The 22,607-nt window shown below is 50.0% G+C and overlaps 1 protein-coding gene and 2 long non-coding RNA genes across 5 annotated transcripts in view; 1 reads left to right on the top strand and 2 right to left on the bottom strand.

Annotated features, from left to right (window-relative positions):
• LOC139676646 (uncharacterized) overlaps positions 1 to 651 on the bottom strand; it is a 41,319-nt gene extending 40,668 nt beyond the window's left edge. Inside the window, exon 1 of the long non-coding RNA XR_011698690.1 lies at positions 544 to 651. This is a non-coding gene — a long non-coding RNA (uncharacterized lncRNA). The remainder of the gene's footprint in view (positions 1 to 543) is intronic.
• The window catches only part of TNR (tenascin R), a 77,768-nt gene extending 57,560 nt beyond the window's left edge, over positions 1 to 20,208 (top strand). For both annotated transcript variants that reach the window (XM_071565825.1, XM_071565827.1), the window contains exons 9-22: positions 2,524 to 2,613; positions 2,726 to 2,989; positions 3,643 to 3,909; positions 4,018 to 4,137; positions 4,715 to 4,858; positions 5,473 to 5,592; positions 5,884 to 6,027; positions 6,608 to 6,738; positions 7,717 to 7,849; positions 11,189 to 11,340; positions 12,264 to 12,360; positions 13,146 to 13,307; positions 14,818 to 14,981; positions 15,418 to 20,208. In XM_071565825.1, coding sequence (XP_071421926.1) covers positions 2,524 to 2,613; positions 2,726 to 2,989; positions 3,643 to 3,909; positions 4,018 to 4,137; positions 4,715 to 4,858; positions 5,473 to 5,592; positions 5,884 to 6,027; positions 6,608 to 6,738; positions 7,717 to 7,849; positions 11,189 to 11,340; positions 12,264 to 12,360; positions 13,146 to 13,307; positions 14,818 to 14,981; positions 15,418 to 15,537 — 2,108 coding nt within the window. In that variant the 3' untranslated portion in view covers positions 15,538 to 20,208. The remainder of the gene's footprint in view (positions 1 to 2,523; positions 2,614 to 2,725; positions 2,990 to 3,642; positions 3,910 to 4,017; positions 4,138 to 4,714; positions 4,859 to 5,472; positions 5,593 to 5,883; positions 6,028 to 6,607; positions 6,739 to 7,716; positions 7,850 to 11,188; positions 11,341 to 12,263; positions 12,361 to 13,145; positions 13,308 to 14,817; positions 14,982 to 15,417) is intronic.
• The window catches only part of LOC139676645 (uncharacterized), a 23,431-nt gene continuing 7,077 nt past the window's right edge, over positions 6,254 to 22,607 (bottom strand). For both annotated transcript variants that reach the window (XR_011698689.1, XR_011698688.1), the window contains 5 exons: positions 19,768 to 19,832; positions 19,168 to 19,283; positions 13,005 to 13,189; positions 9,674 to 9,816; positions 6,254 to 6,679 (listed from right to left, as the gene is read on the bottom strand). This is a non-coding gene — a long non-coding RNA (uncharacterized lncRNA). The remainder of the gene's footprint in view (positions 6,680 to 9,673; positions 9,817 to 13,004; positions 13,190 to 19,167; positions 19,284 to 19,767; positions 19,833 to 22,607) is intronic.

The following is a 22,607-nucleotide window of genomic DNA, read 5'->3' as shown; positions in this document are numbered from 1 at the left end:
TCATTTCACCCTGTGTGGGTCTGGATTTGGGTGCTGCTTATCCAAAAGTTGAGTGGTGCACTTCCAAGTAATGCACCTCAAGCAAGGATCTTTCCAGGTGCCAAACAGAGCTGGCAAGGAGCAAAGTGAGAAATGGAGAGAAGAAGCCTTTTTAGGCTGATCTAGAGGGAAATACTATTTCACCCTCTCTTTTTAGCTTGTTGGCAAAGAGACCCAGGTGCTGATGCCCCGTGGGCAGTGATGGGGAGCCAGCCTGCCTGAGTTTGTTGCCTTTTCCCAAATCAGACACAAAGCAGACCCAAATGTAGGGATGCTATTTTTGGGCAAGTCCTGTACATGGTACACTACTGAGGCCAGCACAGGGGGTGCACCAGGGGCTGCAAACACCACCCACCTCCCACTGCCAGGAAAGCCCCACACACCTCGGGCAGCAACACAGCAAAGCACCATGTGAGAGCTGGTTTCCTTTTTTTTCCTGCTAGAACTGGTCGCCTGATGGATTTGCCACTCTGGTGGCATTTCTTGAGCAAAGGAAAGACTTACATGAAAAAGGTTCACTCGTTCAGCTTGAAGCCGTTCAGTATGGCAGGACATCAGGTTCCTCCATGTTGACTCTGCCCTCCTGGGACCTTCAAGGGCTCAGGAATCTGCCACATGGAGCTATAGGAGTAAGTCCAGAGGGAAAGTTGAATGTTAAGTTACAGGCACAGCAGCAGAGTCACAAGGAAGGCTGGAGGGCAAGAAGGCAATTAGAGCAGATGGCTTGAAAAACGTGGTATGCGGAAAGAAGGAAAATGTTTAGGGATAGTTTCTGCTGCATTCCTGATGAGGACACGCATGGAGAAGTGGGATGAGATCGGAGACTCAGTGCTGGACTCCTGATAGGTTTCCTCTAGGACATTTGTTGGCTTTCCAGGTGAGAAGCAGCATTAAAAACGGGCCACATTGCCCTCCTTGGGGCAAAGGTACAACACTCCCCCAGTGATACAAACTGCAACAGCACCCATGGCAAAGCTCGAGCTTACCTTGGAGGACGTGGCAGCCTGAAGGCTCATGTTTCTCTCCATAAAATTAAAAAAGGTGCCAAGTCTCTGCCAGACTCGGGCAGGGCTGCAAGAAACGTTGCCAGAGCAAGCTGCAGAGACGCAGAGGCTTAAGTCAATAGCAGAGAGTGCCTCCATCATCACCTAAGTGCATTGCTTCCAGTTCCCAGGGTAATAAACAAACCAATTAAACAAATCCAATCATAGCATAAAATAACCTAAAAAACATTTTGCTGGCAAAAGAAAAAGCCAGGATAGCCATAGTGTGAATGGCACTGAGCAGTCCTGTCCCTCAGCCTTGTAAAACACGTTGGGGTGTGTTTCCAGCCACCCAGGACCTGATGGGATCCATGACAGGAAAACAACCAGTAATTCCTTCAGCCGCCTTCATCTGCCTGCAGGAAAAGCAGTGAGGAATGGCACTGAATTTATCAAAGATTTAAGCTGAAAATACAACAAGCCTTGCCCTGCCCCATAATCTCTCTTAAAAATCAGCATTTGCACAGAATTATCAATAATTTTGCACTACCCAGAAGAGCTGGGAGAGAAAAAGGATGGTTGTATACGCTCCTGCTTATTTCTTCTTTCCTGTCCCACTTTCTCCCAGGCTCTTGTCCTTTCCAGGATATTTCTGACACTTACTGGGCAGGGCCAATAAGTGGTGGGGTTCCATCTTCTCCCCATCACCAAGACTGCACTGTAGCAAGAAATGAGCAGGGGATGAGGGTTTCCCTCTCTCCTGACCTCTTGGGGAAGGTTATGGTGTCTCCAGGGGATGCTGCTCCAGGGCAAGGCAGGGTGAGGCTGGGCTGAAGGGTTTATGCCTTTTCTATCTGTGAGAAAAATCAGGAAGCACAGGGAGGAGGGGAATAAAGCCACCAGCAGCCAAGCAGAAGTGACAGGCAGAGGCAGAAGATGTCCCACATGGTTACCACAGTGATCAGGAAAGGAGCTGGATGAACTCAATTCCCATGTCCCTCAAGAGAGGCACTGCAGGATACATCCACCCCAAGGAGCAGGGCTTGATTCAGCTCCCAGAAAGACTGCACCTTTCCTAATTAATGTGCATTTCATTTACTCTGCGTAATTTATTTCTCTCCAAGACACCAGCCCTGTGACAATATTCAATGTTGCATCACTTTGGCAATAAATATAGCTACTTTGTCATTCCCATCTCAGCTCACACACACAGAGCTTCTGTCTCACTGCCAGCAATTACAGCAGACCTCAGCAACAACTTGTAAAAATGGCTTGTTTCTGAGCTAAAATAATCCCAATTCCCTGTCCAGAGGCATCCACGGGGGTTTTTAAAAAGGCTCAGCTCTTCTGCAGTGCACGGAGGAACTGCTGACCTGTGGGAGGGCTGCTCACCCCAGCGATGCTCTGGATGTCCCCAGCTGTGGGAGCTGGGGGTGGCACCCTGAGGTCACCCTGCCAGGTGCTGTTCTCACACCCCTATGTCTTGTGCACTCCCTGGCAGATCTGGTGCCAGGAACAGAGTACGGCATCGGGATCTCGGCCGTGATGGACAGCCAGCAGAGCGTGCCAGCGACCATGAACGCCAGGACTGGTGAGTTTGGCCCCACTGCCTGCTCCAGGCACAGCTGCCTCCTGTGGCTCAGATGTCCCCATGGGACAGTCTGTGCATGGGGACAAAGCTCTGCACTGACCCTCTCCCACAGAGCTTGATAGTCCACGGGACCTCCTGGTGACAGCCTCCACAGAGACATCCATCTCTCTGGCCTGGACCAAAGCCACAGGTCCCATCGACCACTACCGTGTCACCTTCACCCCTGCCTCAGGGATGGCCTCGGAAGTGACAGTGTCCCGGGATGAGTCACAGCTCACCCTCTCAGAGCTGGAGCCTGGGACGGAGTACACCATCTCCATCATTGCTGAGAGGGGACGGCAGCAGAGCCTGGAGGCCACCGTGGATGCCTTCACAGGTAGAGAAAGACATGCCGGGATGGGGCCAAGGCCACAGACCACTCACTACTCCATGCTGGCACCTCTGCCAGCCCATCATGTCCCCAGCACCAAAACCCTTGAGGTGGGGATAAGAGCTGGGGTTAGTGTGTCCACATGGAAGCAGGTCTGTTGACCTCGGAAGGAGGATGGTCCTCCCAGTGTGGTGGCACAGTCTCCTCAGCCAGCAGCACGGACCACACTTGTTTGGCTGCAGGGTCCCAAAAGGACAAGGCAGGATTGGGGGAACAGACAGCCCCTACTCTCCTCTGTTGTCAGGGTGGTCTGTGTGTCCATAAGATGGAGAAATGAAGCCTTGAGGCACCTCACAGAGATCTCTGACTGAAAAGTCTGCAGTGAGGAAGTGCAGACAATACATACCACCTGCAGTGGGACAGCTCTATCACCCACCATATGGGTCTGGGATGGATAGTGGTTGCAGGTGGAGCTGAGAAAAGCACCGTTTTCCCCCTCCTGGTTCTGCCTATTGATTGCAGCAGTTTCAGACCAATGGAGACCCCACAGCTCCAGCTTTGCCACCTCTCCTGGGTATTTCCCATGCAAGCACTGGCAACAGCTCGGAGGCCAAGATCTGCAGACAGCTGGGGTTGCATCTCTCCTCTCCATCTTTCAGGTGTTCGGCCCATCACAGAGCTCCACTTCTCCCAGCTGACATCCTCCAGTGTGAATGTCACATGGAGTGACCCATCCCCGCCTGCAGACCGCCTCATCCTCACCTACAGCCCTCGGGACGAGGAGGAGGCCCAGCGGGTCACCCTGGATGGCACCCGCCGGCACGCCAGCCTGACGGGCCTGCAGCCATCCACCGAGTACCTGGTGTCACTGGTGGCCGTGCACGGCGCCGTCAGTGCCGAGCCCGTCGTGGGCTCCATCACCACAGGTACTACGGGACACCACCCCCAGGCACGGGGCCTCACCGGGAGGGCAGGCAGGGGGACAGGGAGTGCACCTGCCTCCCACAGCTTCACTCTGTGCTCCATCTCACCAGGGATCGACGCGCCAAAGGACCTCAGGGTGGGCAATGTCACCCAGGAGTCCATGATTGTCTACTGGAGCCCTCCCACTGCTGCCTTCGACCACTACAGAATATCCTACCGTGCTGCAGAAGGTAATGGATCAGAACACTCTTGCTCATGGCCTGAGCTCACAACCCTCCCTCCATCTGCTACCATGGGCAGACCACCAGACATCCTCGTTCCAGACAGCATCCCACTGCCCTGGGAAAAGCTACCAATAATTGGGATGGAACAAGAGGCTACAGGGACTGGGGTGTCAGGGATGAGGATGGGAAGGGACCACTGCAGCCAAGGGCCAGCTGGGCACAGAGGGGCACAGGCAGTGACTCCCTGAAAGTGTGCTGTTCACAGGGATGGCTAATCCAGGGCTCAGTCCTGAAATCCCACCTCCCTCACCTGCTTCCACTACCTCATCTTCCTTGGCCCCAGTTTTGCCTATGATGCTGAAAAGGTCGAGCCAGCAGAGTGATGAGCACCTGCAGGCATGAAACCCAGTTCCCTGCAGCATCTTGTGGCACTGCACTCCCTCCCAACACCTCCTGTACCCGAGGGATGGGGCCAAACCCAGTTCCCTGCAGCATCTTGTGACACTGCACTCCCTCCCGACACCCCCTGTACCTGAGGGATGGGCCAGCCAGGATGCCAAAACTCTTGGCTCGATCCCTGCAGGGAGGACAGACAGCACCGCCCTTGCCAAGGATGTCACCGAGCACACCCTGCACCACCTGGAGCCTGCCACCAAGTACGAGATCGGGGTGAAGAGCGTGCGGGGCCGGGAGGAGAGCGAGCTGGCCTCCATCACCGCCTACACAGGTGGGAAGTTGCTCCTGGTGGGCAGGGAGCAACCAACCAGTGACAGGTCCAGCCCTGGGCAGGGCTGGCAATCCCTGCTTGCTTTAGTAATCAGGCAGCTGAGCAAGCTGGATCTCATGCCAGCCTGATGCAAGCTTGAGATGATAAGCAAGACTCACGAGAGCCCAGAGTGAGCTTTTGAAATATGTCTCAGCAAAGCTTTTCCAGCATATTCATGGGTAGTCATGGAGGAAAGTGATAAACCTGTGTACCAGGCACAGGGAAGCCAGAAACATGATGTTGGGCAACCGTGACAACCTTTCCTAAAGAGAGTACAGATTTCCAGAAATAATCCCTGGGGAAGCCCTGTCACAAACAGCATCTGCTGCGAGAATAAAACCCTCTGCTATCCACAGACTCCTCAAAACCTAAAGAAAACCCCTAACATCCCAGGATGTGCATCAGGAAAACAGAGGAAGGCAGCCCAGGTAGCAGACTAGCACAAGCTATATCTCTGCACACACATATGCCTGGGCAGCAGGGCAGGACCACAAGCCATGGGCCACAAGAAGCCCTTCCAGCTCATAGCCCAGTCTCTTAATGCCTCTGACTCTCTGAATCTCTCCCCCATACAGCCATGGATGTCCCCTTGGGGGTCACAGCCACCAACATCACCCCCACCGAGGCGCTGCTGCAGTGGAACCCGCCGCTGTCAGAGGTGGAGAGCTACGTCCTTGTCCTCACCCGCCGCTCAGGTACGCTCTCTGCTTCAGCTCACCTCTACCTCTCCCCCATCCCAAAGCCCGGGGCTCAGCAGGTGTCCTCCATGGAGGGAATAGGGAGGAGCCCTTGCTTTGGGTTATATAGTGACTGTGGGAAAAATTAAGACTGTACTGACTGAACACCACTACTACAGCTCAGCTGCTGCACTGCAGCTTGTGGTGTTTCAGCAACAAAAGTACTTTTGTTCAGGAGGTCATACCCAGAGACACGTTTTTGAGAATGACATGGAACATTTACCATAACTCATCCCTTTTGGCTCACAGTTGCAGGAGAAACAATTCTCGTGGATGGAGACAGCCAAGAGTACCAGCTGACCAACCTGCTGCCCAGTACCACGTACATGGTCTCTATGTACGCCACCCACGGGCCTCTCACCAGCCAGACCATCAGCACCAACTTCACAACTCGTACGTACAACCACCTCCCCACTTCCCACCCTGAGCCAGGCACCCACCCCAGGAAAAGCAGCCAGCAAGGATGAGCCAAAGCTCTTCTCACATACAGTGGGCACAGAAGTAGCCACATGCCAAAAGGACACCCAATAGCAGTGCTGGGCACAACACAAGAACAGAATTTTAATCAATGAGCATCTGCCACCACTTTCACACTTGCAACATCCATCAACCCCTTTTTTTTTTGGTCTATTTCTGACATTACCCTTCACCAGATTTTTAGTAGCCTAAGGCCATAGTCCAGAACACTACAACCCATTTTACTCACAAGCAGCTTGACAGGTCCCATAACACACGAACTTCAGAGCTGTTACCCTTAAGGTGGCACACAGGTAGAGGAGGACTTCTGGAGGGTTTGCAGAGCTCTGTTCAAGGCTGGGGATGGGTGATGAGGTCTTGAAACTGAGGGCAAGGATGGACTATTGGCTATAGCTCAGTTTGCAAGGTTGAATCCCAGTGTACTGAGTTGGGAAGTGGGACGGGGTGGTTGTGTGTGAGAACTTTCCCTTCCCTGGGTACATCTCCACTCTTGCAGTTTTGGATCCTCCAACGAATCTGACAGCCAGTGAAGTGACCCGACGGAGCGCCCTGCTCTCCTGGGCTCCTCCTGTGGGAGAGATCGAGAACTACATCATGACCTACAGATCCACCGACGGCAGCCGAAAGGTGAGTGAGTCCTCACAAAGAAAGAGGTTCATTAAATCAGGAATAACAAGACCATGGAGAAACAAGCAGGAGAAACCCAACAAAGCAAAACAACAATGCTCACCGGCTCAGGGAGACCAGAAGGGCAGGCACTACTTTCTGCATAAGCAGATATTTTGGATAAATAATTGGAAAAAGCAAGAAGAGATTGCCTAAGGCAAAATGCTTATGCACACCTGCAGGGCTGAGCATAGAGGGCATACCTGGAAAGTTTGGAGGAACAGGGGAAATTCACAGCTTGTGAAACACAACCAAGCTGAGGCAGGAGAAAATTATCCTGCAGAGATGCTAAAAATGCCATTTGCCCTTCCCGTGAAAAGGAAGACAGGCACAGACAGCTAATTAATCTCGCAATACAATATTTTTGATTATTTAATGAGTGTGTCCACATCTGCGTGTCTGGAGAGCTGCTCCAAACGCTGTCAGAAATACGTCACAGCAAAGTCTCATTCCCTTTGCTGGCGTGACTGGCCCACAGCAGCCAGAGGACAATGGCTCTGCAGAAGGGGTTCAATAACGCTGTGTGGCACTGCCCAACAACCAGAAAAACTAATGTGACAGGAACCGACAGAGTCAAAACTGGCTGGTAGCTGGGTTTGTGTGCAGCTCTGCTCCTTATGATGCTTGGGGCATCAGTCATGCCCAGCACTGAGGGCATGCAGATCCCAGAGCTGGTAAACAGAGCACACAGACTGCAAACATTTAAATTGCCTGTGTCCAAACCATCTTGCTTTGTCCCACACAAACCATCCCAAAATGTGACTATATTCACTGGACTCAGTCCAGGGCTGTAGGCAGCCATGCCCTGTTCCTTGGCCAGGCACCAAGGGCTGCGGTAGTTTGTGGCTTCCCTTCCCTCCTCGCTTGCTCTTTAGGCTCCCCATCGCTTTTCTCATCTGTTGCTCTTGGTGTCTGCCTCCTTCTGGGACCCATGTACAGGAGCTGATTGTGGATGCTGAGGACACGTGGATCCGCCTGGAGGGGCTGTCTGAGACCACAGAGTACACCGTGCGCCTGCAAGCTGCACAGAACGCCGTGCGGAGCGGCGTCATCTCCACCACCTTCACCACAGGTGAGGACTCCAGCCACATCCGCCAGGGAAGGTGGAGATCAGCCCACACACTCTGCTGGTAGGCATGCACTGCTTTTATGGGCTTTCCCTTCTCAGGCAGCACCCCATCACAGACCACAGAGAGGTACACAGAGTCATAGAATTGACTGGGTTGGAAAAGACCTCCGAGACCATCAAGTCCAACCGTTGGTCCAACTCCAGTCCCTTTACCAGATCATGGCACTCAGTGCCATGACCAATCTCAGTTTAAAAACCTCCAGGGATGGGGAATCCACCCCCTCTCTGGGCAGCCCATTCCAATGCCTGAGCACTCTCTCTGCAAAGAAGTTTTTTGTGATCTCCAATTTCAATCCCTGGCAGAGCTTGAGCCCATCGTGCCCCCTTGTCCTATTGCTGAGTGCCTGGGAAAAGAGACCAACCCCCACCTGGCCAGAACTTCCCTTCAGGCAGTTCTAGACAGTGCTGAGGTCACCTCTGAGCCTCCTCTTCTGCAGGCTAAACACCCCCAGCTCCCTCAGCCTCTCCCCAACGGACTTGTGCTCCAATGCCACAACTCACAGTGCTGCTTTACTACAAAAAGTTAGTGGCTGAAGGATCTATAATACAAACACAAGACCCAGCTCAGGGTCTTGAGCTTCAAGGAACCATTTACCAGGCCCTTTGCCTTGTCCTTGCCCCTCCTAGTCAACATCACAGATCCACAGGTATGCTCTTGGACAGAATAGACCAGCTGGGTCTCTCCACACTGTAAACGTGATCCAATCACTCACAAATATCAAAGAATCATAGAATAGTCTGGGTTGGAAGGGATCTTTAGAGGTCACCTTGTCCAACCCCCCTGCAATAAGCAGGGGCGTATTCAACCTGATCAGGTGCTCAGAGTCCTGTCCAACTTGACCTTTGTAAGTTTCCTGGGATGGGACATTCCTGAAAATACCAAACAGATACATCTCCATCACCACCAGTGGGGTTACGGACCACAAAGCCAGCACTTTATCTAATCCACTGACTTTATCTAATTGCATTATTCCTCCCCAGTGTAATTCTACAGAATTCAGAATCCACTAATGCAATGGGAATGGTTTCCTTTCCAAATCAAAGGCATCCAGAGTCACCCCAACCCTCACACACAGAATACTCAGGCTGGCAAGAATGAAGCTTACACAAGAATGTCACCATTACTCCCACTCTCTGCTACTGTTCACTTTAGTAACAGTGCAAAGTCATCCCTCACCCTCTTTGGAAAGCCTGGCTGGGCCAGGGCACTTAAAAAGTGCATCTTGTTTGGGGCTGAATTCAATCTTGTTTCTCCTGGGCTCAAAGGCACTAAGAAGTTTGAACATGACCTCCACCAAAATTCCTCTGATCTGCACTGCCAGTTCAGTAAAGAGAGTTTTCTTTGAGTCTGCTGTGGATACATTTGCTCATCTCAGTTATGTCCAAAGGTGCCTTCACCTTCTTTTAGGAGATAATAGAAACTATTTACATCAATAAAAGAAGAAAAGACTCTTCTCTGCTGCAGCTATGGAACAGGCTTTCCTGTTCTTCTCACCTCTTACAAGGCAGGTGATGGACAAATGCATGGAGTCTTTGAGGCTGTTTAGGAGTCAGGGATGAAGCTGCACAGAGATGACTTCTCATCTGGGATACAGAAGAAGAAACCCACTCAGAGCAGGCAAGGAGAGCACCTTTTCCATCAAACACAAATGTCAGACCTCAGTAGTGTTAGTCTCCATTGCAAGCTGATGCAGCATCCAGCACAGGTTTAATTTGCTTTTAAGATGAAGATAAGCATCAGGAAGAAACCAGTTTCTCCCCACTTACCCCAATATCGATGAGACAGAAGCACCCAGGAACTATCACCAAGACAGTGCATTCCATGGACACATCGCTGAGTGAACCATCAGGATCTGGGATTCAGTTTACTCTGGCAACACATCAGTACACTGCAGAGAACAAGGACTTGTCTTCCAGAAGTCACCAAAAATAAAAAGGAAAAAAAAAAGAAAAACACCCAGGCTTAATTTAAACTGTTGTGCTTCCTTCTGCCTACAGTACACATCTCAGGGTTCTTCTATTCCCTCTGACATATTAATAACTCAGCCTCTTTTGTTTCATGTTTGCATAAGGTTCTTGGGGAATTGTATACAGATGAGACAAAAGGAAGAAACACATACAGTATTTATAATTTAGAGTGGTTTGAAATATCTTTCAAGGTCTCCTTGGCTCTTAAAGATATGAATATAAATTAAGAAACAAGCAATCTCCACAGAGCTCAGGGGAGCCCAAACTCGTTGTCTTTGAAGAAGTTTTCATTGTTGGATACTATGAAATGTAAACAGTGTCTCACCAGACATTGCACTACAGACCATGGAGACAGGAAAAAAATAGGAGATCTTCAACATTTGGACAAAGCAATGACCTCTAAGTCTTCAGGTCACAAGGTGGGGGGAATCCACCCAGTGGGAAGAACAGACAAGGGTTGTACCTTGGTCCTGTGGGGCACCACACAATTGTGACAAACATACACATTATAGAAGATTTGGAGGTCCTTCACACCTCACTGTGTGACTGAGAAATCCTTGAAAGCCACATCCACACTGCCAGCTCTGCACTCATTCCATCATCCATGCGCAAGAATGAGCAAAGCAAAACATGTGGTTCCCTCTTTTGCATTAAATAAGAAAACTTGTTTCCAGAGTTGATATTCCAGTATTGCTGGGGTCTCATAATTAAGACTATCCTAAACTCTGGCCCACAGATGAGATGATTCCTCACTAAAGGGCACCTGTAGCACAGGCACACTGCCCATGCTGCCTGTCTTTAGCATCTCACACAGCCTAATTCCTGCTCAGCTTGCAACTGACAGTTGGCTCAGTGTTAAGTCCACCCACCATTTCCAAGGGCAGGGAGAATCAGGAGAATGCCCCTGGAATGAGTGAAGTCATAAAACCTGATTGGAGCTGGCAATCCTGAGAGGAGAACAGGTTTTGGTATTTTCACAGCTGTCTAAATATGCTGGTGACAGCTTAAACCCCAGGGTTTCAGACACAGTGCAGAAAGATGGTCCAAGAAGTGACATCCCTCATCATTCATAGTAATGTTACCATCCACCTTTCCAATATAGGGCATATGGGAGATAATTAATTTATGCACATATTTTTTTCCAATAAGTCCTCTGATGTTGATGGCAGATGCAAAGACTCACTGCCTCACTGAATTACCTGGGACACAGAAGCCAAGTTAGACTTTACTTGGATCTTAACCAGTGGGAACTGAGGCATGGGGGAAAGGCTGTCTCTTTGCTTAAATTTTGCCTTCCTTTCTCTAATTTTGCAGGAGGACGCGTGTTTGCCAACCCCCAGGACTGTGCCCAGCACCTGATGAACGGAGACACGCTGAGTGGTGTGTACACCATCTCCATCAACGGGGACCTCAGCCAGAGGGTGCCGGTGTTCTGCGACATGACCACCGACGGCGGCGGCTGGATCGTGAGTACCGGTGGGGCTGTCCCTGGTGTTGTCCCCGTCACAAAGGAGCCAGGCCCCATCCCAAGCAGCAGAGCCAAGCACCACGCTGCGCAGCAGGCTTAATATCACACGCTTCGTTTCCCACGCCACGGGGAATGGCCCGCGCTCCGGTAATAATAGTTACACTTGGAGAAATGCCCTTTGATTTATTTGACATATTTGCAGTGCTTCTGGAGAGCAAAATCTGTGAGTGAAGCTGATTTATTGTTCTAGAAATGAAATTAATGGCCGGTAGCTTTCACGGGGAATGATTCACGCTGCCTGCAGTAGGAGGGTGTCAGGCATCACCCCAACTGAGCCTGCACAGCAGCACTTTAGAAACAAATGCCTGTTTGGCTTTTGAATTGCACAAACACTGCTTGTCTTGACGTAGATGGACTGACAGCATAAGTAAATAATGCCACGGTCCTTTGATCTTATTCATGTCAAACACTTACACACATTACACAAAACCCTGCTAGGTGTATAGTCAAAACCAAAAAAAAAAAGGGCTTCCTCTAATGCTGATTTCTAGCCAGTACATTTCCCTCCATCTCACTCCACTTCAGAGCATCCTCTTGGATATCACAGAAATAGCCAGAATCGTGCTAGAAAACCAGAGGCACCATGTGTTGGGTAGAGCAGAATGCTCAAAGGCCAATTCCTTCCTATTCTAACATTGATTTGCCTTGGACATTATCTCACACCTCTTTTGTTTCTCCATCTGCACATGAATTAATTGCATGGCTGCAATTAACACTAACTGCATGGGCATTGCAATTTTCTCCCCTGAAAGGCACAATGGAAAGACAAAGTATTATCTTAATTTTGTGTGTCCAAAGCCCAACAAAGACATTCCTCATCTCCATCACACTGATTTTCCCCTTGGTCTTCCTCCCCCTCAGGTCTTCCAGCGGCGACAGAATGGGCTGACTGATTTCTTCCGGAAATGGGCAGATTACCGGGTTGGCTTTGGAAACTTGGAGGACGAGTTTTGGCTGGGTATGACCTTCACTGGTTGTCTTTCATCGGTGTGTCAAACCCAAGCTCCCTGTGCACTCTGCTGCTCACCCATGCCAGCTGTTGGCTCCTTGCCTTTCACCACATTCCTCTACACTCTCCCTCAGGCACTTCTCCTTCTGTTCATTCCCTGCCCTTCACATTAGAAGACACCCACGGACAGACCACATAAAAGCACATTGTGAAGGTCAGCAGCTCTCTAAGTTGCTCCTCCTACAAGAGAAGAGGGGTACATTGGAGCTTTTCATGGACCAAACCCCATCATCATCCTCCTTTGGATGATGGCAGGTTGCACTGGTGACATCTACAGCTCATGGACCTCACCTGGCCTTGGCCAGCAAGCCAGTTGTCCAAGGAAAGTAGGAAAGGGGTGAGTGGGAAACCCAGTGCAGTTCTGAGCACGAGTCAAGGCCAGCCCTGCAGCGTAAACACACTCTGGCTTGTACAGGAGTTTAACAGCAAAATGGGAAGCACCAGGGCTCTGCAGCTGGACATCCCCAGCCTCAGCAACATGGAGAAAGCTGAACTTGGGCCTTGAACTCGCATCTCATAGGCACAGAGAGGTGAAACTTCAGGAAGGACAGAGAGCTCAGGCCCCAGCAGCGCCAGGAGAGACACAGACTCACCAGAAGTGCTGCTGCTCTTTGGTTCCTCTCCTCGCTCTCATTTCCCACAGCTGTCTTATTTGCCCAGAACTTTCCTTGTTTGCTCACAGAGCGGATCCAGGCACTGGGTCTCACGAGGTGTTTTACTGTTTGTCTCAACAGGCTTGGACAACATCCACAAGATCACATCCCAGGGGCGCTACGAGCTGCGGATAGACATGAGGGACGGTCAGGAGGCGGCCTATGCCTACTACGACAAGTTCTCCATCGGCGACTCCCGCAGCCTGTACAAGCTGCGAATTGGGGACTACAATGGCACTTCAGGTACAGCCTCACTGCCAGCAGGGATCTTGGGAAATCCTGGGACCGGCGGGTCTGAGACTGTAAAGGCAATCCCAACAGCGAAGCTGACTTGTCTAGGGCAGCAAGGCACAAACCCATAGTCCTTTCTGCCTTACTGCTGTCCATCATGTAAACCAGGCTGCTAATTCCCACTTAGGACACAGAGAATTTTCCATTGGAGTTAGATATTTAATATCAGAGACATTGCTGTTCAGACAACCAGGTCAATCATCAGAGGTGTCATCTCACTTGGCAATAATGGCAGCTGGCTATTGAAGCAATGCTGGAGGGTGCATTTATCGCCTTTCCATAGCTATGGAAAATCTGAAATCTCCTGCGTCATTTCCTCATGTAGGTGCCAAACACTGGCCAGCTCTGCAAGGACATGGGCACACCTGCTTGCCTCAATGATGCAGGAGAGTTAGGCTTTGCCCATCAGAAAACTGGGGGTGATAGAGGAAGGGCATTGGGGGTCTCTTTCCCAAGAAGCCCCTTTTAGCTGGGACAGACTTGCCCAGTGCAAGACTCCTTGACAAAACTTCACCACCATGTACTTAGTAAGGAACCCCACACCACATGCAAGACGCAGGAATTTTCCTATTCAATACCTGGTAGTAGCTACTGGAAGAGAAGCAACAGGAATCTTGGTTGTGTGCAACCCAGCACTTGCTCTGACTTTAAGCCCCAGGGCACAGGGCACTCAACTTATTGCCAAAATTGCCAGTAACAGTGCCATGCAGACATGATTCCCTTCCCTTTGCCACGCAAGCTCTTCTAACCATCCAACCAAGGAGCTTCTGCTCCACCTTCAGCAAAGGGAGCCAGGACTCAAAAAATGGTTCATTGACAAGAGGTTTTCTAGCAAGTCTCTCCATGGATGGACTGCACACAACCAGCATGGGTCCTTAGGGACCACCAAGGAGTGTATTAACAGTGTCACCCAATTGTAGTAATGACTATATTTTACTCTGGCTTTTCTTCCTAGTTCCTTAGCAAGGAGGTGAGATGAGGTTTGGTGGAATAAGACATCACACACCATCCAAAATCTTCTCCCCCTTATCCAGAGGGAGAAAATGTGGCCAAGCATTTTGGTTCAAGAGATGAATGCTGGCTCTCCTTTGGGAGGAAAGCTCCCTTTGGCTAACAGAAGGGAAGGAGGCTGAAAGCCTATAGCAGAGCCAAGCCTCAGGAAATGAGGGATGCCAAAATCTGGGATTGAATTGATTTCCGGAACACTGAAATTCAGATCCAAACCCATATAGCACTTTATCTGACAAAGGCAAGCAGCCTCTAAGATTTGCTATGGTCTGCACTGATCCTAAACAGACAGCAGAGGACCTCAGATGAACCAAGTGTGAGTGATTCCAGTTAATGTTATTCCCAGACTGTCAGCTGCTCCAGCTGTTGATTGGCAGGCTACCACGTAACCAAAACACCCTAATTTCCTTATGAAAAGACCAGATAAGTCAGAATCCAATACCTCTTTCCACAGGGGACTCCCTCACCTATCACCAGGGCCGCCCCTTCTCCACTAAGGACAGGGACAATGACGTTGCTGTGACCAACTGTGCCATGTCCTACAAAGGGGCCTGGTGGTACAAGAACTGCCACCGCACCAACCTCAATGGCAAGTACGGAGAGTCCCGGCACAGTCAGGTAAGGGCAGGGCTGGTGTGAAACCCCTGGCATTTCTAGGGGTGCATGACAGCAAGCCTAGGCCAGGGCTGGGCCACATGGTCACTGCAGCAGGGTCAGGAGCACTGATGGGGTGATCCTACACCAGCTGGAGCAAAAGGAACTGCCTTCAAGCTGTCTAGGCTGATGGTTTCAGAGTGGCTGCCCTGGTCATTTGCTGTGGCACCTTGTTGTGTTACCTTAAAAAAATATGACTGCATGAAATTTGATCAGGACTCTTGAGCAGTGGGAAAAAAAAACCAATCAAGCCATAGCAGCAGGAGATTTTCTTGCTCCCGCTGTAGCAAGTTCTTCCTACTGTCTTCTCTACAGCAGACAACCTTACTTCCTTCCTTTCCCATTCTAGTTCCTTCTTAGGGTTTTTCTTCACCCTCTGCCTTTCTCTTCCTCCTGCCAGGGGATTAACTGGTACCATTGGAAAGGCCACGAGTTCTCCATTCCCTTTGTGGAAATGAAGATGCGACCTTACAACCACCGTAACGTCTCTGGGAGGAAGCGACGGTCCCTACAGCTCTGAGCCAGCAGAGCCCCCTCCTGCCTCCCACCACCTGACCTTTTCTGTCATTTGTTTGTATTTTATAATATGAAAAGGGAAAACAATTACTACTCGTCTGAGATAGCAACCTGCCCCTCTCAAATGCTGGAGGGAACCATGGCACAAGGAAAGGCCATGGGAAAGGAAAGACCTCACTGCTTTGCATCTGTCCCAGAGAAATACCAAATTTCCAGTCTCCCTTACCCAATGCTCTGACCCTTAACATGAGAAGAAAGAGAAAGAGACAGATTTTTTGATATTTTTTTAACAGATGTAGAAATCCCCAGCAAACCCTGTTAGAATGTTTGTCACGGGGCTTGTGGCAGAAACGTTCCCTACAGGGACCTTGGTGCAGCCACTTCCACCCCAGTCATGGCCAGGAATGCCTGTCCTCTCTCTGCCTCATGTCTCCTCCTGGCAGGGAGGTCCCAGGCTTCATTCCATCCTGTAGACACAACTCCTCAGCAGGCAGAGGCCCATCTCTCCACTATGGGCAGTCTCTGGGCACATGGAGATAAAACGAGGATGAGCAAACACAAGGCTCATCCCATCCCCAGTTTTCACAGAGCCCACCTGGAGGGCTGGTGAGTATCTGCATATGTAAGCAAACTCCAGAGTCCACAGCTCACGTGTTGGTCCCACCACAGCCAAGTCATCCTCGTGGGCAGCGGGTGTAAGGGAACAAGAGCGGCTCCCACCAGCCCCAGCATGCATTATCCACTCCTCTGAGCTGAACTGCTCCCACTCACAGTGCACAACATCTGCCTGGGTTATGCTGAGCTCGATGGAGAAGAAAGGACTTAAATTAGAAGACTTGGGAGAAAAATCATTACTTATGGCCCTGAAGTCTAGGGGCCATTCCCTCTATTTCTACATTTCCACCATGCTCTCTCTCAACGAGGCCATTGGTCCCCAACCAAACAGTCTCAGAGAAGGAGCAGTAACCAAAAAATATCACACAACCGCAGCTCAGCCTGATGCCAACAGGTGTTACAGCCCAGGTGCTCCTGTTCATGGACCTCCATGTACATAGGGAATGATGACAACACAGCCAAGGGGAGACAAGTGCAAGCTGAGGAATTCCCATTCCCTCCCTTCTCCTACACCTTCCCTCTTCAATGCCATCAGAAGAGGGACACAAATCTCAGTGCCTTGGTATCACCATCTCTCTAACAGGAAATCAACTGTTTTGCCTCCTGGAAGAAAGGCTTAGTCCAGTCAGATTTTGGAGCACTTTAAGGCCCTTAAAAGAATTAGAGAGTTCACTCTTCCCATCCTTAACTTCTCTTATCTCAAGGAAGATGGACCCTTTGGATAGCTTTGGGTGCACTCTGTTGTCATCAACACCACCTCCACATAGCCCAAATGACCATCATGCCTGAGTCTCCTCTGCCAAGGGCTGTGATCAATGCTGGGCATTGTCACTGGCCTGGTCTTGGAGAAGGGACTTGTCCCCACGTCCAAGGACAATGCAGCTCATCCCCGGGTTTGCAGCCAAGGGAGCATTACAAATGCTGAACACTGCATTTTGATTTTATCACACTGAAGCTGCTTTGTCTCAAAACCATCTTCCAGATGGCAACATAAAGGCATCTTTGCAGCAGCTTATAATTCAGGGCAGTGTCTCTTTCATGGCCACACTCCTGAATGTTCTGACATTACTCACCACGGCTGCAGAGCTGAAGAGGAGCACTAAGTGGGGATTGCAGCCTCCTTGTCCGTGCCACTCACTGGCTCTCGAAAGCACAGCTAACCCCAAGGTCAAGACTAGATACAGGGCCCAGCCCTTCACATCAGCAGCTTACAGGCTGCAGTCTGACCTGGAGAAGGGATGCTGTAGCTCAGCAACATCTCATATGTAAATGAGGCATCTCTTCTTACTTCCCATCTGCATCAAATCAGGGAACAAGTCAACCAGTTGATGAACAGGTCAGGCTGCAGATGATGGGATCTTTTGCAGGACACAGCCAGTGGCACAGATGGCAGCATGTCACACATGCTGAGCACCCAGCCCTGTTTTAAGTCCCAAAAGCCAACAAAAAGCAGCATATGGAACTGATTAAAACCTAAGAAGGCTCTTAGTAGACCAGCAGAGTACCTTTTTCCCAACCCCACAAAGAATTTATAGGCAAGAAGTGTTGTAACAAAAGCTGTACAGTGCAGTGGTTGTAACTGGCAGCAGAGATTGGCAGTGGATGGCACTCATCACCTGTTTTGGGTGGTGCTCTTTGCTTACCTACCCAGGTGAAAGGAAGAGACACCAGTGGAAACATGGGAGCTCAGCATTCACAACCAAGTGGAAGGCAAGAAGTCTCTCTTCTCAAAGGTATGACTCAAACAGAAAATCAAAGCAAGGCAAGCTTTTCCAGGAGGTTCAAAAGGAGATCCTCAGTAAGGCTGATTATTCTCTGAACAGGTTTACTGACATATATCTCTCCATCCTTCCTCGTGTCTGTTATCCCTTTTATAAGTCCTGTAACCAGGATGAAGGACACTCTTGGAGACAATATAGACCTTCCTATGTCATTATATACCAGTGCTGGTCCCTGAGCTCACACTGATTCCAGAGTCCTGTGCATTACCTTGGTGAAACACAATTGCTAAAATCTGTTAAAGGAAAGACTTCTACACCTCATGGCTTTCTGCTGGTGATAAACCCCACCCAAGCCCAGGCACTCAAGCAAGAAGGACAACCTGGTCATTTGGGCCATTTTCCCTTGTTTGCATTGCCCATGAGCAAGATAAGAGTTTTCCAGAAATTTATTTTTCTTCACTGCCTGATTTTTTTTTTTACAAAGCTTCTGACAGCAGTTTCAAGCAAAGTTTTACTTAAAGTTGATGCTACAGAATGGCCAGGTGATTATGTGCAGTTTCTCCTCACCCTCCATCACTGGTTGGGCAAGGTTTTTTTCTGAATTCATCCTCCACGCAGACTAAGTTTGGCCCTGAAATCCCCATAAATCCATCCTGGATCCTTCACAATGCTCATCTTGAGAGACCTTGGGTCCAGCAAGTGAGCTCTGCTGCCATCCTGGGCTTGGATGGCCCAGGCTTGTCCCAGAGCCCAGAAAGGAACCTGAAGCTGTCAGCCAAACCACACTGTCCACTGCAAGATGCCATCTCACATAACAGGATGCAGGAAGAAGCACATCAGGTCCTTCACACAGCAGAACACCACATGTACCCAGCACCCTCTCAGCTCTTATTTCTACCCCCAAAATCCTGGAAGGAAGCACCAAGGGACTTTTCCATCTCTTGCCCAATTTTCATTTCCCTCTGTTTCCCTTCTCCAAGCCCACTTTCCCATCACACACTGCACTAAAACATAACCAAAGAAAAAACAATCCTGAAAAGAAAAGCTGCTTTTAGTAAAGTGATCCTTAAGACAGCAATTTATAAGTTAATAATTTTGAGGAGAGGGCAGGCTTTCCCCAAGGGTAGCTGGGTTTTGGCAGGAGGACACTGGAAGAATATCCACACAAAGGTTGAGGAGAAGCCTTGGCTTCTACTCCTTATCTTTGCATTACTTTACCACAGGCATCTCAAGGCATAGTACCACCCTAAATGCACCCTTGCTCCAACCTCCTCCCTCCTTCCCAAAGTGATGCTCACCCAGGTGAAATGCCAGGGTGTGGAAAGCACAGCTCATGCCACCTTCGTCTCCAGTGGTGTGCCAGGTGAGGGCTCAGCCAGTGGTGTCCCTGTGCCCACAACAGCCTCAGACTGACCTGCCAAAATACAACAGGAGCCAAAATACCTGCCTGGTGCATCATCTTCACACCAGCACATGCCCCTCATCCCAACCCAGAGCTGCCCTCCTGGTGTGTCCCCACCATCACACCTTGGGGTAACCACACAGCCCCTGCCCTGTGCCCCCCAAAAACACCCACAAGTTTTGACTTTACCAGACACTGCCAGCAAACAGCTCTTACCCCAGAAAAAACCCTTTAACTCAAGCTTACACCCAGTAACAAAGGACTCTGTTCCAGGGCCAAGCAAGAAGCCCATCCCTGTTTCTGCAAACCAAGCACTGTGGGATGGCCATAAAATGCAACAGACCCCCCTGGGGACCACCAGCACCCTCCAGGGTCACCTTCCCCCTTCCTTAAACCCTGATAGTGGTGGCAGCTCCTTGCCCCTTCCACAGGGGAGGATTGGGGTGAGGGGAAGGGAAAGACCCTTCCCTGGGGAGATCCTGATGCCCAGACCCACCTCAATACCCAGCCTGCAGCTCTCCAGGTGTCAGTCGTTTCTCAGAAGGAGGATGACACAAAGACCTAAACAAACAAACAAGCAGCCCCCTCTGTTACCCTGGAAATGTGTTTAATATGTTAAAGAAAACCCTTAAAACCATAAATAAGGAGGAAGAACAGAGGCAACAAAATGCCTTTGACAGGTTCTGATGAACACAAACACAAACCAGTGCAACCAAATGAGGGGGAAGAGGAAAGCAAATAAATGCATAAACAAATAAATAATATAAATAAATAATATATTAAACAACCCTCCCCACCCTGTAATGAAAACGTAGCTCAGAGAATGGGATCGACGCTTGTTAACCATTGTTAACTAGTATTTTTAGTCCTGACCGCTCTTAGGCTATGTATAGTTCCTTTTTTTAATGCATTTTCTATACATTAATAAAAGATACTGAAGGACTGAGCTGTGTGCCTGTCTGGGATTGGGGTGGGACTGAGGTCCTGGGGCATCCAAGCCCAGCAGTATCACAGCCCCGACCTCGTGGCAAGAGAGGACCTGCATCTCCTGTCCCTAATCCGTGGTTATTCCATGGTAGAAGGAACATGGGGGGCTTGTTAGCACAGATTCACCTTCAAACCTGGAGGGACAGAGCAGATGAGAGACCAAGCACATGCAGTGGGATTAAAAAACAAAGGAAGTTTTGGGGCAGCCCAACTTCGGCTGGTGGTGCCAACTCCATCCTTAGAGGTGCTCAGGACCATGCTGGGGAAAGCCTTGAGCAGCCTCATCCAAGCCCAGAAGGCAAGACCAGAGGCCCCCAGGCCCCCCAGCCCCAGCTATGCTGTTAAAATAAATAGCATTAAAGTGACCACAAAGTCGGGTCAGTGTGGCCGGTCTGTTAACCCCAAGAAGGAAGGAGCTGCACTTTGGCCTCGGCCCAGCACGAGATGTTTTGTTTACAATTGTAGCTGCTCCCATGAACTAGAGAGACTCTTGGCTCTGCAGTTTGCAGCCAGAGAAAGCAAAGCCATGGTATGAATGCTTGGGAGCAGAGTGAAACAACCTTGAAGTCTTCACTCAAAGCCATTCCCCCAGTTTAAACAGCAATCTATTCCAACATGACAGAAACTCCACCAAAAAAACAGATTGGAAGGCTAGTTCCAGAAGAACATGATCCCAGTGGAAAACAAAAAAAGGAAAAGCAAACAAACTCCCAAAGTTGATTAGCAAAACTTGCTGGAACAAGGATGAATTTCAGAAGATTTTGAAACTCTCCTCTTGTTTCACACACAGACTTTATTTAAACCTCCTCGTCTTAGGTTTTCATGTTTGACACGTAGCCAGACAGGATGAGAAAGCCTGAAAGAAGCTCTTTCGCCAGACCAGTTCAGTATTTTCTAAATTTAATTTCAGAGAGACAAAACAGGGGACTTTTCTTTGCAGAAGCTTCTCAACTTCTCTTTCTTGGTCCAATTTGTGAGACAAAAAAAAAAAAAAGGGAAGTTGTGAGCATGGGGATCCCCCACCTTGGTCACGACCCTCAGTACACCAAAAGCCAAGCTGAAGGCTGAAGGACTCAAATGTCTGGGCTAAATGAAGTTTTCCTGTGTCTGAAGGGAGTCAATGACACTGAAGACCCTTCAGATAAGTCCAGGGACTCTCCCCTCTGGGTGGAGGAGCTGAGGGATGGGTATGGGTTTGGGATGGGGAGGAAGGGTTACCTGCACCAGTACTTGGCATCCCAGTCTCACTGAGCTTGGCCAAGCAGTTGACCTAACTCAGTGGGTTTCATTTATGGTCCCTCAGAGAAGGGCAGTACCCTCCACTGTACCCCCCCATGCAGCACATCTGGGGCCAAGTGAGGCCCCCAGGACCTCCATTTCCTGCAGAGTACCCCAAAGAAAAGCTCATGTGGAGGGCACACAGTCTTCCCAGTGCAATAACCAGTCCAAAGAGGTGGGCACATATCACTCAGAGGTTGGTACCCAGAGAAGGCAGATGCATGGGGAGCCATAGCATCCCTCTGGACCATAACCCACCTCCCAAAATCAGCCACAGCCCAACTCCATGTTTCAGATGGGATGAGAAGGGGGTGAGGGCTGGCACAAGCCCTTTCCTAAGTGCTCCAAGTTTTACGTAAGCCAGGGAGGTGTTTTGCCCCACCACAGAGACCCCTGGGGAGCTCCTGCCCCACCACAGGCACCCTCATCGCTCTGGCCTGCTCTGCCCTTGCCCAGCTCAAAGCCATTGCTATAATCCAGACAGTCCTGCAGTACCACACGTGGTGGCACCTCACATCCCCAGCCTCTCCAAGGAGCATGTCCTGCCAGGCACACCACGCTCCCCTGGGCACTTCCAGCCCCACAGAGCAGCGCAGCCCCCCCAGCTGCACTTTATACAGAGAGATTTCATCACAGCCCTCTGACAAAGTCCCCTTCTTGCATGAGCGATGCTTGGAAACTTTGTTCCACCAGCAAACATCAGGAGGGTGTACAAAGGTCTTCAGCAAGGACCTTGGGCATCCATCCCAAGCCCAGAGCTCGAGCAACACATTCCCAACAACACCCCCTGCAACCTCAGCCCGAGGGAGGAGGGGCAATGCCTGCAGGAGCACGGCTGGAGCAGGTCGGTGAAGGGGCAGCCTTGTGCCACGAATTCAGAGTTGCTTTATGCCTTGTGGGATGTGATTTTTATAGCACCAGCTTTAACATTCTCAGATTTTAATTCCCCCTCATAAGACTGGATATGTTTATCATCCCTTTAAAAATCGTCATTCCGATTTTTATATTTTTAACTCCTGGGGCTACAAGCTCTAAAGCTTAGTTATGTAGAGTGTAAAAAAATTATAAATT

This window comes from Pithys albifrons, chromosome 10 (assembly GCF_047495875.1).
Source record: "Pithys albifrons albifrons isolate INPA30051 chromosome 10, PitAlb_v1, whole genome shotgun sequence".
Lineage (NCBI taxonomy): Eukaryota > Metazoa > Chordata > Aves > Passeriformes > Thamnophilidae > Pithys > Pithys albifrons.
Note: the sequence above shows the minus strand (reverse complement) of the source record. Positions and strands in the feature narration are given on the sequence as shown.